The sequence below is a fragment of the Diaphorina citri genome, unplaced genomic scaffold (genome assembly GCF_000475195.1).
Source record: "Diaphorina citri unplaced genomic scaffold, Diaci psyllid genome assembly version 1.1 scaffold1043, whole genome shotgun sequence".
NCBI classification, from domain to species: Eukaryota; Metazoa; Arthropoda; class Insecta; order Hemiptera; family Psyllidae; genus Diaphorina; species Diaphorina citri.
In genome coordinates this window covers 54434-67037 of record NW_007378473.1, presented here as the reverse complement: position 1 = coordinate 67037, position 12604 = coordinate 54434, and the positions used below count along the sequence as shown (strand labels likewise).

The 12604-nt window shown below is 39.4% G+C and overlaps 1 protein-coding gene across 1 annotated transcript in view; it reads left to right on the top strand.

The window, feature by feature from the left end:
• Window positions 1-12604, top strand: part of LOC103513903 (TATA-binding protein-associated factor 2N) — a gene marked incomplete in the record, with an annotated part of 30351 nt that overhangs the window by 4394 nt on the left and 13353 nt on the right. Inside the window, 3 exon segments of the mRNA XM_017446000.2 lie at window positions 750-897; window positions 1917-2099; window positions 3519-3635. Of these exon segments, the coding sequence (XP_017301489.1) occupies window positions 750-897; window positions 1917-2099; window positions 3519-3635 (448 nt within the window).

The window sequence follows — 12604 nt, the reverse complement described above, 5'->3', positions numbered from 1 at the left end:
ATACATTTTTCCAACCTTTTTAGCGTTTGCAGACTCGCCAGTCCTTAGCGCTTTTTTTATCTGAAATTTCCAGCTTCTTAAGCTACAAAAATTAACGGCAAGATTACTGTCAATTTCTCAACACCTGCAAATAAAGTGCAGTTTTACAACGCGCGTCTTGCGAACGCGTGTTTGCTCCCTTCAAGTACTAATACTAGCAGCCGATGCCCTCGCGATACGGCAACTGTCAGTTGCAAGTGGCTCAAAGGCCATAATACAATGCTTTCAGCCTAATAGAGCCTATACGACTGCAGCTTCTTTTCCTTTGACAAGGCAACCAGAGTGACAAGCCACGGAATCGACCATGTTTATTGTATAGATTTTTACCCATTTGCAACTGCTCCCATTCTACGTATTTGTTTTGACCCCACCTCTGTGACTGAGCCGGTTCAACAGCACTGTCTCTCAACACCAGAGTGGTGCTGGGTTCAAATCCCGGCCGGGGGGCGAACTTTTCAACTCAGCTTTTTCTCTTTCTAGATAGCATGGTTGGATAAAAAATTAATGCACCTTGACGTAACGCGATCGATACCCACAGTTCCCTTAACTCAATTTGTTGTTCAGAAAATCTAGTCCGTATTTTCAATTCGAATTATTTTTTATTTTTTGTTTTTTTTTTTTTTTTTTTGGGTGTGTTTTTTTTTTTTTTTTTTTTTTTTTTTAATTTGAAATAAATTCTAATGTGTGTTGTATTTGTGTTGTATTTACAGGAGGGTCGTGACGCTGGTTACGGCCGTTTCCTAGATCAGCGCGGTCCAGGAGGAGGCCCCCACAGGAGACGTGACAGTCGGGATAGAGGAGATTATCGCCGAGGCGGAGGACCCCAGTATGGACGAGGCGGTTATGGAGGCCGTGGAGGTGAGTTGTGCTATCTATAGCATGTCCCATTGCACATCCCGTAGTATGTCCCTCATTTTTTTTAATATTTTTGTTCCCCATAATTTGTCAAAGTATATGAGACCTTGGTTAGACTGCGGGGGTAAAGGTACTTTTCAGTCCTATCCCAGCAGGATAACCAAGGTACATATTCTATTCTATTCCCACAAGGTAAGTTTAAACTCGGTTTAACTTTAACTCTCGGATCAAGTAATCTAATTGGCTAATATTTTTAGACTGTCAAAATAAAAATTAAAAGCTGCTCTTTTATGACTAATGCAATGTGCTGAATTCCAAGGAATAAGTATATCAGTACAGGTAGGTTATATCAGTACAGGTAGGACAAATATACATAAAGTCTAACAATTCACGTTTTAGTAAAGGGTTAATGCGGCTACAACAATTGATGTTTTCCTCCAAGATTGTCTTTAACTCTGGGACTGGGATGCTAGGAAACAGGTTCACCACATCAAAAGATACTAATTTAGCATTCTCAGGAACTGGTATTGACTTGATCTTATCTCAGGAACTGGTATTGACTTGATTATTTTTAAAAATAGTGAAGAAGTATACGTTTGTCATTTCAACCTACCTAGTCAAGATGGACCTTCACAAAGTTACAGAATCTTCAATCTATCAGAATGAGACTCCCTATAAGTCCCTTTACTCCCAGGAAAATCCCTTGGTTTAGGTTTAGAGAAATTACCACTGTTTTCTTTCTATTTTACTCAAGTTCTGTTTAACAATGGATACTTAACTTACAAGTCTTGTTATTCCGAGTCGTAAGTATCCAATATTAAACCTAACTACATAGTATTTACAAAGGATGTCTGATATATCAACTCGTCTGTCCTTTTATCTATAGTCTTGTTTTTTAACGTCTATTAGATAGGGGACAGTCCGTAATCCACTCCAGTCAAGTGAAGACCATGGCCAGAAATATGTAAGGATGTCTGAATTAAATAAATCCATTAACCCCGTTTTCTTTTCCCCTCCCTCAGGACGTATGGACCGGCCCCCAATGGGTGGGGGTGGTATGTGGGGAGGACCACCCCGGGATAACAGACGGGGTGGCGGTATGGGAGGAGGCAGAGGAGGAGGGAGATGGGGTGGAGATCGGGATGATTCACGCGGACCCCGGGGTGGAGGTTATGGAGGTCGCGGCGGATTTGGAGGCTCCAGAGGTAAGAATACCAAAGTTTTGATCTATCAACTTTATAAGGTAGAAAAAAACTTCCTTTCATTAGATAATAAAAACGGACAAATCTTAAAAAAAGTTCAGAGGTAGGATTATTGAGATATTGGGAAAAATCCTACAATGCTGCAGTGAGCACCAAAGTTGTGATATAATAACACAAAGAAACAGCATTTTTTACAAAATTTAGAACTTCTTTGTATTTCGTGTTTCGCAAGTCACGAAAATTTTGTCCAAAGAAAAAAAAGTGGTATTTTACCTTTCGGAACTTCTCCTCTTCTGAAGCTCGTTTTTGCTCTTTTGGCGTGATAGCTCCTATACTTACCATGGGAAATTCAAATTGCCGCACCATAGGAATCGGGCCATTGTTCATGAGAGAAACTGTGAAAGTAGGGCTATTGTTCATGAGAGAAACTGTAAAAGTAGGGCCATTGTTCATGAGAGAAACTGTGAAAGTAGGGCCATTGTTCATGAGAGAAACTGTGAAAGTAGGGCCATTGTTCATGAGAGAACCTGTGAAAGTAGGGCTATTGTTCATGAGAGAAACTGTGAAAGTAGGGCTATTGTTCATGAGAGAAACTGTGAAAGTAGGGCTATTGTTCATGAGAGAAACTGTGAAAGTAGGGACCCCGGGATAACAGACGGGGTGGCGGTATGGGAGGAGGCAGAGGAGGAGGGAGATGGGGTGGAGATCGGGATGATTCACGCGGACCCCGGGGTGGAGGTTATGGAGGTCGCGGCGGATTTGGAGGCTTTGTAGGTAAGAATACCAAAGTGTTGATCTATCAACTTTATAAGGTAGAAAAGAACTTCCTTTCATTAGATAATAAAAACGGACAAATCTTGAAAAAGTTCAGAGGTTTTTTTCCTTCAATTTTTTGCCAGAGAAAATTAGATTAAACTTAAAACTCTACAACAAAGGAAATTAATAATGATTGCGCCGAAAATGATGCAACATTGAACAGCAGTTTGAGAAAAAAAAAAGAAAAAAAAACTAGGAGTTTTTTTTCCTAATTTTAACAGCCAGATCTTTTTTCGTAGATTTATAGAAGCTTAACCCATCCTTCAGGGCAGTCTAGCCCCTACATCTAAGCCTCAGATTGGGCTGACCGAAAAAAAACTCAGAACATACATTTTTCATATAAATGGTATACCCACCCGTATAAGCAGAGCTTGTGCCACGGATGGGGAAAAAACATTGAACAGCAGTTTGAGAGAAAAAAAAAAAAAAAAAGATAAAAAAAACTCCTAGTTTTTTTTCCTAATTTTAACAGCCAGATCTTTTTTCGTAGATTTATAGAAGCTTGACCCATCCTTCAGGGCAGTCTAGTCCCTAAATCTAAGCCTCAGATTGGGCTTTTTGTGTTTGAGACATGTAGATCTTAATAATATTTATTGTCATTTTCAGGACCCCGTAGTGAAGGAGATGAAGAGGAAGGTGCCGGTAGACGTGAGGGAGGTTGGAATCGTGGTGGAGATGATAGGAGAGGAGGAGGACGGGGAGGTAGAGACGATCGCAATGGAGGTGAGTTCGAACCCGCGACCTAGGACTTGCAAGGCAGACGCGCCAACTTGAATTATTTCCTTCCTTAGGCTAAAAATTTCCTCTGAGGTCGGTACTAGGCCAGTACTGTGAACGCCTGCTAAATCGCAGTGACTTGGGGTTGATGGGGCCTTCTTATTATCAATATGTATGTATGTTGATTCAAAACGTCGACCCCACTCAGGTGAGTTCGAACCCGCGACCTAGGACTTGCAAGGCAGACGCGCCAACTTGAATTATTTCCTTCCTTAGGCTAAAAATTTCCTCTGATGTCGGTACTAGGCCAGTAGTGCCAGTACTGTGGACGCCTGCTAAATCGCAGTGACTTGGGGTTGAACAGCCGATAGGGCCTTCTTATTATCAATATGTATGTATGTTGCAAATGTCGGGATCTTTGACCATTAGGCCATTTGTCCTCTCGCGTTCCAATATTTCCCTACAATGTCATTGCTGGCTTCCAAGGCAGGACAGAAGTTTAGGTGTGAGGAGTTCATAGGGGCATTCAAGGAACATAGAGGACAGATAGGAGAGTCTTTGATATTGATTTTGTTGAGGTGTTGAGCCAGACAGTCGTGCCCAGTGAGCAACCTAAAATGAGCGACAGCAGCTTTTCTTGGAAGATTTGGTATAATTTATCAATATGAAAATCAATCAAATCGTGAATTTATTTGCGATAAAGCAGAGCCTTTTCACGACCTTTGTGGATGTCACAGCATTACAAGTACCCCCTTTGCAATTAATTTCCATATTTCTATAATCTTTTTTTTACATTGGTAATGCCGCCACTGGTCGCTACTCGATTAAAATAGCTCCTCAGTTGTCCTCACAAACTGGTACCACAGGACAGACAGGTCAGTCCACTCAGGGTGCCAGCAAGTAAGTGGGACACCCGATATATGGTCCTGTATTCACCCGGTAGTGTAGATATGCCGTCAGTCAACAGCAAAATTGAACACCTAACAACAAGACGTGTGCTTTGTATCCGTTTTTAAGAAGAAAGGAATAATGAAGACAAAATTGGATACTTGACAGAAGTGCTTTCTTTCTGTTTTGAGCAAGAAAGGGAAAAAGGAAGAAAATTTCAAATGTCCTGTATTCACCCGGTAGTGTAGATATGCCGTCAGTCAACAGCAAAATTGAACACCTAACAACAAGACGTGTGCTTTGTATCCGTTCTTAAGAAGAAAGGAATAATGAAGACAAAATTGGATACTTGACAGAAGTGCTTTCTTTCTGTTTTGTGCAAGAAGGGGAAAAAGGAGAAAATTTCAAAACGAATAGAGAAGAAAGATAGGATAGATGAAAGCGAGCCATGCCAAAAACGAACCTTATCTGTTCAGGATTATTATCCCACCCCTGGGGTGGGAATCGAACCCGTGACCTAGCGTTTTTAGTTTTTGAAACAACTTTTCCCTTAAACTCTCTAAAGAGACTGTGATGTCAATGGCTTACCCTTTTTATCGTACTCATCTTTCTGCTTTTTTTTCCAGGATTTTGAAAGCGACCCCGAGCACATCATCGTGCAGTTCTCTCTCAACGGAGACATTCTCAAGCTAGTCCGTCGTATTGTGAAAGAACCCGTACATGAAGACTCTGAATACGAAGATTAAGTACTTCCCAAGGTAAGACCTAGAATTACAAGAGCATTACAATGTAAGAACTTGAAAATGAAGCATTACAATGTAAGCCCTGTCAATCAGTTTATTTCTTCGCTTTTTGTAAGGATGTTGTTTATTGATGTATACTTGTTAACAAATTCAACCTCATATGTACATTGTACCTTTTCAAATCATTCCATTATGTTTAAGCTTAAACGCCTGTATTTACACAATTTAACCGCGAAAATATTCGTCCAATTGTTTGTTCTTAAAATTATTATTATTGAGGAAACTTCGAGGTATATTTTCATGTTAATAGATTTAAGATGGAGAGAGTAGTTATGTTTTTGAGAGATCTTAAAGAGGTGAAGAAATGTGAAGAGTTGGGATTACGATAAAAATCGTAGGAATATGATCAAACCCATTCAAAGCCTGATCAAAAACAAGGTTTACATGGAAAATCATTTCAACTGAACCAAGGTTTGTGCTGAAATGGTTTTATAGTACCTACTAAGAAGTATTATAAATTGCGTAGACTGGAGATTGAGAGGAAACTCCTTGGCAACTTCCCAGTTGTTTCCGAATTTCTATACCTCGGCTGGAATTGAACCCTAGCCCATTGGTTTACCAAGCGCGTACATTCGACCAGGAATGTATTCGACAGGAGATTCGTATATTCTTATTAGCCTAATCCATCTACTGGGGCTGTTTGTCCCTACCAGTTAGTGGGCTTATGTGTCTGGATGTGTCCTTTATCCGAGGTAAGTGAAAGAAGGGTGAATGAAGACAGAAAAGATAAAGGTCGGGTATTTATTACCGAAGAAAACGGAAACAGCGGGCTTTTTAGTTTTTGGAATTTATCAAAACCAAGTCTGGTTTTTGGAATTTCCCAGTTGTTTCCGAATTTCTATACCTCGGCTGGAATTGAACCCTAGCCCATTGGTTTACCAAGCGCGTACATTCGACCAGGAATGTAGTATTCGACAGGAGATTCGTATATTCTTATTAGCCTAATCCATCTACTGGGGCTGTTTGCCCCTACCAGTTAGTGGGCTTATGTGTCTGGATGTGTCCTTTATCCGAGGTAAGTGAAAGAAGGGTGAATGAAGACAGTAGAAAAGACAAAGGTCGGGTATTTATTACCGAAGAAAACGGAAACAGCGGGCTTTTTAGTTTTTGGAATTTATCAAAACCAAGTCTGTTCAATATTTTGTACTGATGGATTCTCGAGGAATTCAACGATTTAGCAATTGATGCATAGTGGTACTTGAAGAATGTTTACTACACACTCTGTCCTCGAGTAGTATCCATTGATGATTGTATGTGGTGATGATCCAAATGGGCTTACGAGTGAATCAGATGGTCAGGACTGATTAACTCAAAGGTAAGTCTGACGAACAAATGACTTTTGCCATCATCTTGATGCAAATAAATTACAATCAAATGCTACTGAAAAACTGTGAAATTCTGGGTTCTCTGTAGATGCAAGAATTTTTGCTGGACCAAATTAACCGGAAAAGAGTCAGGTGTAAAGAAAAGAGTAGGGCAATGATCACAATCTAAACAATCTTGAAGAAAACCGTTCGGAAATATCTCCCCAAAACCATTTTTTTTTCTTTTTGGTTTTCTGGACAAAATTCGCACCACCACTTTCGTTTTCCTGGTAAAAAGACCTTCAATTTGATATATAGGTCGACCCGGTTTGGATAAGTCCTTCTATGGGAACCGACAGACAGACGACACCGAAGCGAATACAATAGCCCTATACCTTTTATTATTAATAAAGGAAGGACGGGCTAAAAATCAGTGGATGGGCGTTCCTTCAATTTGATATATAGGTCGACCCGGTTTGGATAAGTCCTTCTATGGGAACCGACAGACAGACGACACCGAAGCGAATACAATAGTCCGCCCACTATACCTTTTATTATTAATAAAGGAAGGACGGGCTAAAAATCAGTGGATGGGCGTCAATCAGAAAGACTCATGTATTATCCATTTATCCTACTGATGGAATTTTAAAAGCCATAAAGTCGGCAATGTTTCACCCTTTAAATTCTTGAAAGATTTGAAGGTCAACTTTGTGATTAAAGTTGACCTTCAAATGTATCCATCCCCCTTCAAAATCGGCAATGTTATTAATACCCGATGTCACATTTTGAGATTAAAGTTGACCCCATTGGATGAAGTTAATCTTAATCCAAAGTATTAACCAATTAGGTTGCTTCATTCAATCGGACTTTGATCTCAATGTGTAACCCAATTCATGCGTTTTCAACATGTCACCTATTTTGGTCTTCCGGCAATGTTTCACCCTTTAAATTCTTGAAACATTTGAAGGTCAACTTTGTGATTAAAGTTGACCTTCAAATGTATCCATCCCCCTTCGAAATCGGCAATGTTATTAATACCCGATGTCACATTTTTAGATTAAAGTTGACTTCATTGGATGAAGTTAATCTTAATCCAAAGTAATAACCAATTAGGTTGCTTCATTCAGTTGAACTTTGATCTCAATGTGTGACCCAATTCATGCGTTTTCAACATGTCACCTATTTTGTCTTTGAAAGACTCATGTATTATCCATTTATCCTACTGATGGAATTTTAAAAGCCATAAAGTCGGCAATGTTTCACCCTTTAAATTCTTGAAACATTTGAAGGTCAACTTTGTGATTAAAGTTAACCTTCAAATGGATCCATCCCCCTTCAAAATTGGCAATGTTAACAATACCCGATGTCACATTTTGAGATTAAAGTTGACCTCATTGGATGAAGTTAATCTTGATCTAAAGTATTAACCAATTAGGTTGCTTCATTCAATCGGACTTTGATCTCAATGTGTGACCCAATTCATGCGTTTTCAACATGTCACCTATTTTGTCTTCAAGAAGACTAACTATTTCATGTCATTTTGTTAACCTAACTTGTAATTTTTATGTTTGTTTCAATAGCTCTCAACTTTCGTCACTCACTTTTCACAGTGGACTCTCTCTATTTGTGTTCTTCTTCCCCCCCAGTGTTTTTAAAATGTGTTCCAAATCTGCCACCAATTCTTCACATGCTTGGTTTTTAATTATGTTTTAGCCTAGTTTGTAAGATGTAGTCGTCTTGGGAAAAATGAAGAAATTTCGAGTAGTAAGAAACGTGAGGCTGTAAATGGAGTTGGGCTCTTGTAGCCCCCATTATGCAATGTTTTCCTCTGTAGTTTTCCCCATGTTTGTTGCAAAGTACAAAACAAAGTGTAAATTTTTTTTATGGGATAGCCCCTGATCATTTTCACGAACCATGCTTTCGTGATTGCCATGCGTATAGATTTTACAAACAATGTATGGGATATGGGGATGGGGATGCATCATTTAAAACTACGCGCTACCATGGGTTGAACTTCGGTATTTTCTGTAGCATCATCTACTACTGTAATATTTGTAGCATCGACTGTAGACCAGATCCTAACCAGGAAACCAGGCAAAAACAACGAAGATATATGTATGTTCAAGTTCAGTTAAATTTTGTGTTTATATGAAAACAAGGCTCTCTAGTCATTTAAAATCACCTAGACTGACATTTGATTTTTATGGATAGCGTACAGAAGTTAGGGGAAAATATGATAATTCTCCGAAGATGTGTTCATGTGAACATAGGCTGGACGTCTCTTCAAATTTTTGACGACGTTCCGGTACGTTTCATAGATCAAATGCAACCTTGGAAGATCACGAACAGTTTAGTGGAAATAGAGAAAATCTTGTAGTTGTACAGTATTCAAGGAATCCCTCATTTACTACAATGGCATTTCTACATGGACATCCTCTGTGAGATATCTTCCGCTTTGGATAGCTGAAGAAACTTTTGCTAATAAATAAATGAAAGTTCTTATTTATTTCATTTAACCTTCATCACTCCTTTTCAGCAAATGAAGTGCTTGATGTGTGTACATTGAGAGAAAGTTAAATCCAATATCGTTTGTTTACAAGAACTTCTGTAAATCAAAATGAAATAAGATGAAGCATGAATACAAACTTGTGTCAGTGAGTGCGAAGAAAGAGAGAAGGGCGGGAGAGAGAATTTTCACGAGTTACTGTTCTGTATCTGACAGACCCTGTATTTTGCTGACCATCCCTCAAGTGGGAACTTAGCGGGTGGGCCCATAGCTTGACTCTCCTTATTCAAAATGTTCAATCTTACACGGCTCAAATTTGACGAAAGTCCCCCTGAAAAATCGGGCCTATGATAGGGTAGCAGACCCTGACACGGTCATCACCCCGTACTGTAACCCCCCCTGTGTCTCAACATGTGTCCATCTTGTTTATTAGCTTTCGTTCCAGGCATGGGTGTGAACGGACCTAGCCCTCAAGTGTCCATCCCAAGGCGACCGACCCTAATGGAGAGATGGCCCCCCCTGATATAATAGTTGTGTTGGATAGTACGAAACCATTTGACACACACGCTTCCTAGGTGAATAATTTTCCATTCCTACACAAAGTCTAGGGGGATCTTGTCCGGGGGAAGTAAACAACCATACCATTTGTTAACAATTTATTTTGATGAGAGAGTTGTTCTGAAAAACCAATAAATGGAAACTTATAAAATAAAAAAAATAAATTGTCTCAAAACAGTACAATGGAAGAAGTGGTCTACAAATCGAGTTAATTTCTTCAGTTCTGTTGAAAAGGTAAAAAAAAACCTTATTTCTGAACTTTCAATTCCACTTTTCCTCCCCAGATGCTGATGATGTGTGGTCTCCCGGGAGCCGGCAAAACTTATTGGGTGCGAGAACACATCAAGAACAACCCGGAGAAGCTGTACAATGTGTTTGGAACGTTCAGTCTGATCAACAAAATGAAGGTAAGTGACAGTCCGGGTGCGAGAACACATCAAGAACAACCCGGAGAAGCTGTACAATGTGTTTGGAACGTTCAGTCTGATCAACAAAATGAAGGTAAGTGATATGTCACTCGACATTCAGGTTCCAGTGACAAATGGCTTGAAAATCAGTTGGCAGACCTGCTTTTACTAGGCAAAATAGTCGGCTCTTTTGACGAGCTTGGGAACTGTCTCGCAAATCCCATCTTCTACAATACACACATTAGGTATTACCTTGATGATTGGTGATCTGATGAAAAAACTGAAATTTTCTTAACGAAAGGGGGACGAGCTTGGGAACTGTCTCTTAAATCCCATCTTCTGCAATACACACATTAGGTATTATCTTGATGATTGGTGATCTGATGAAAAAACTGAAATTTTCTTAACGAAAGGGGAAAAATTACTCTGAGAATGGGACAAAATACTATCATTGGTTGCACATCAGGAAGGGTGGTTATTTCCCACTGTGGGACGGGATTATTTTACAAGGGATGAATACTCTCAGAGCAAATAGTGAAGGCGTGGGGTATTTTTAGAAGTCAACTTTCCCCTGAGGGATTTTATCATGAGGGGCAAAATTTACGGTTGCACATCAGGAAGGGTGGTTATTTCCCACTGTGGGACGGGATTATTTTACAAGGGATGAATACTCTCAGAGCAAATAGTGAAGGGGTGGGGTATTTTTAGAAGTCAACTTTCCCCTGTTTAGAGGGATTTTATCATGAGGGGCAAAATTTAATGTTTCTTAGAGTGCTGTCAAAATTTGGTTTGGGCAGACAGTATTCCTTGGATAGTTGAAATTTGGAGAAGTAAAAATCAATATGATTTTACACTCGTAAATTTTATTGTGAAACTTAAATGTACCACTCTTTCCTCTGCAGCTTTTTATGATGATCAAACTCGTTTGAACGAAAAAATGTCTGTACAAAAATTTGGTTACTTCTGGGCGCTCCCTAATGATTTTTTCAAAATGTTTTCAGTTGTTGATGCAACTTCTCATTCCAATTTTTCTTCACGAAATTTAGGTACGCTTTGGACATTTGTATTTGCAAATGGAAAATTTTGATTTTGTAAACGAAAAGATGAAATCTCATTTTATCTTTAATGTTTACCATGTAGCTTTTACCTTTTTTCTAATTGTATGTTGGTTACTTGTTTTAAGTAAGATTTCTCATTGTTTTATCTTGCAAGAAGGATATTTCCTTCGACCTATCGATTGCCCTTCTCTACACTGACTGTTTTGGTTGATACCCCTTCCCCTCCCTCACTTTCCCTTAGCTTTTAAAACAGACGATTGACTTCAGCATGTATTTATCACTTGGTTATTTTACACACGAAACGTATCTGGTGGTTGTTTCCGATGAATGTCATAGCGTACCTACTTATTAGGCAGGAGGAATGATCTTCGGTCTACATATACATATATTTACTTGCACTTTACTCGGTGTATAAAACTTAAATTTTTAATTATATTTTTTTTTCTTTTTTTGTAACATTTATCCTTTAAATCACTACCTGAGTTATACAACGAAACCAGACCAAATCACCAAGCAGCCCACGACACGTGTTTCGTCCTTATTTGGACTCATCAGTTGTCTTGGGCTGCTTGGTGATTTGGTCTGGTTTCGTTGTATAACTCATGTAGTGATTTAAAGGATAAATGTTACAAAAAAAAATATAATTATTGTTACAATCCTACATACAGTTCATAAAAATAATAATAAAAAAAACTTTCAGTATTTAAATTTTTAGTTAAAACTTAAATTTTTAGATGAGCGAATTATGTGCATACTCTTGGTTCGACGTTCCCCAACCTCAGTTTTACGAAAACTAGTCAGTTTTACGAAAACTAGTCAGTTTTACGAAAACTAGTATTTCATTTCAAGTGGGGTAAGCAGGATGTCATGTTCTGATCGGAAGAAAACGTCAGGTTATTCAAGATCAAATATGGTGGCTGCAGATTTTTTCGAGAGTGGGAATCGAACCCCAGACCTTCTTCAAGGCGAGCAAGCGGTACCGCTGGGCTAACCGTACCGCCGTGTCAAATCAGAAAACAGAGTATACCCAGCTTATACTGCTAGAATGAGACTCCCTAAAAGTCCCTTTACTCCCAGGAAAGGTTTAGAGAAATTACCACTGTTTTCTTTCTATTTTACTCAAGTTCTGTTTAACAATGGATACTTACAAGTCTTGTTATTCCGAGTCGTAAGTATCCAATATTAAACCTAACTACATTGTATTTACAAAGGATGTCTAAATTAAATAAATCCATTAACCCTGTTTTCTTTTCCCCTCCCTCAGGACGTATGGACCGTCCCCCAATGGGTGGGGGTGGTATGTGGGGAGGACCACCCCGGGATAACAGACGGGGTGGCGGTATGGGAGGAGGCAGAGGAGGAGGGAGATGGGGTGGAGATCGGGATGATTCACGCGGACCCCGGGGTGGAGGTTATGGAGGTCGCGGCGGATTTGGAGGCTCCAGAGGTAA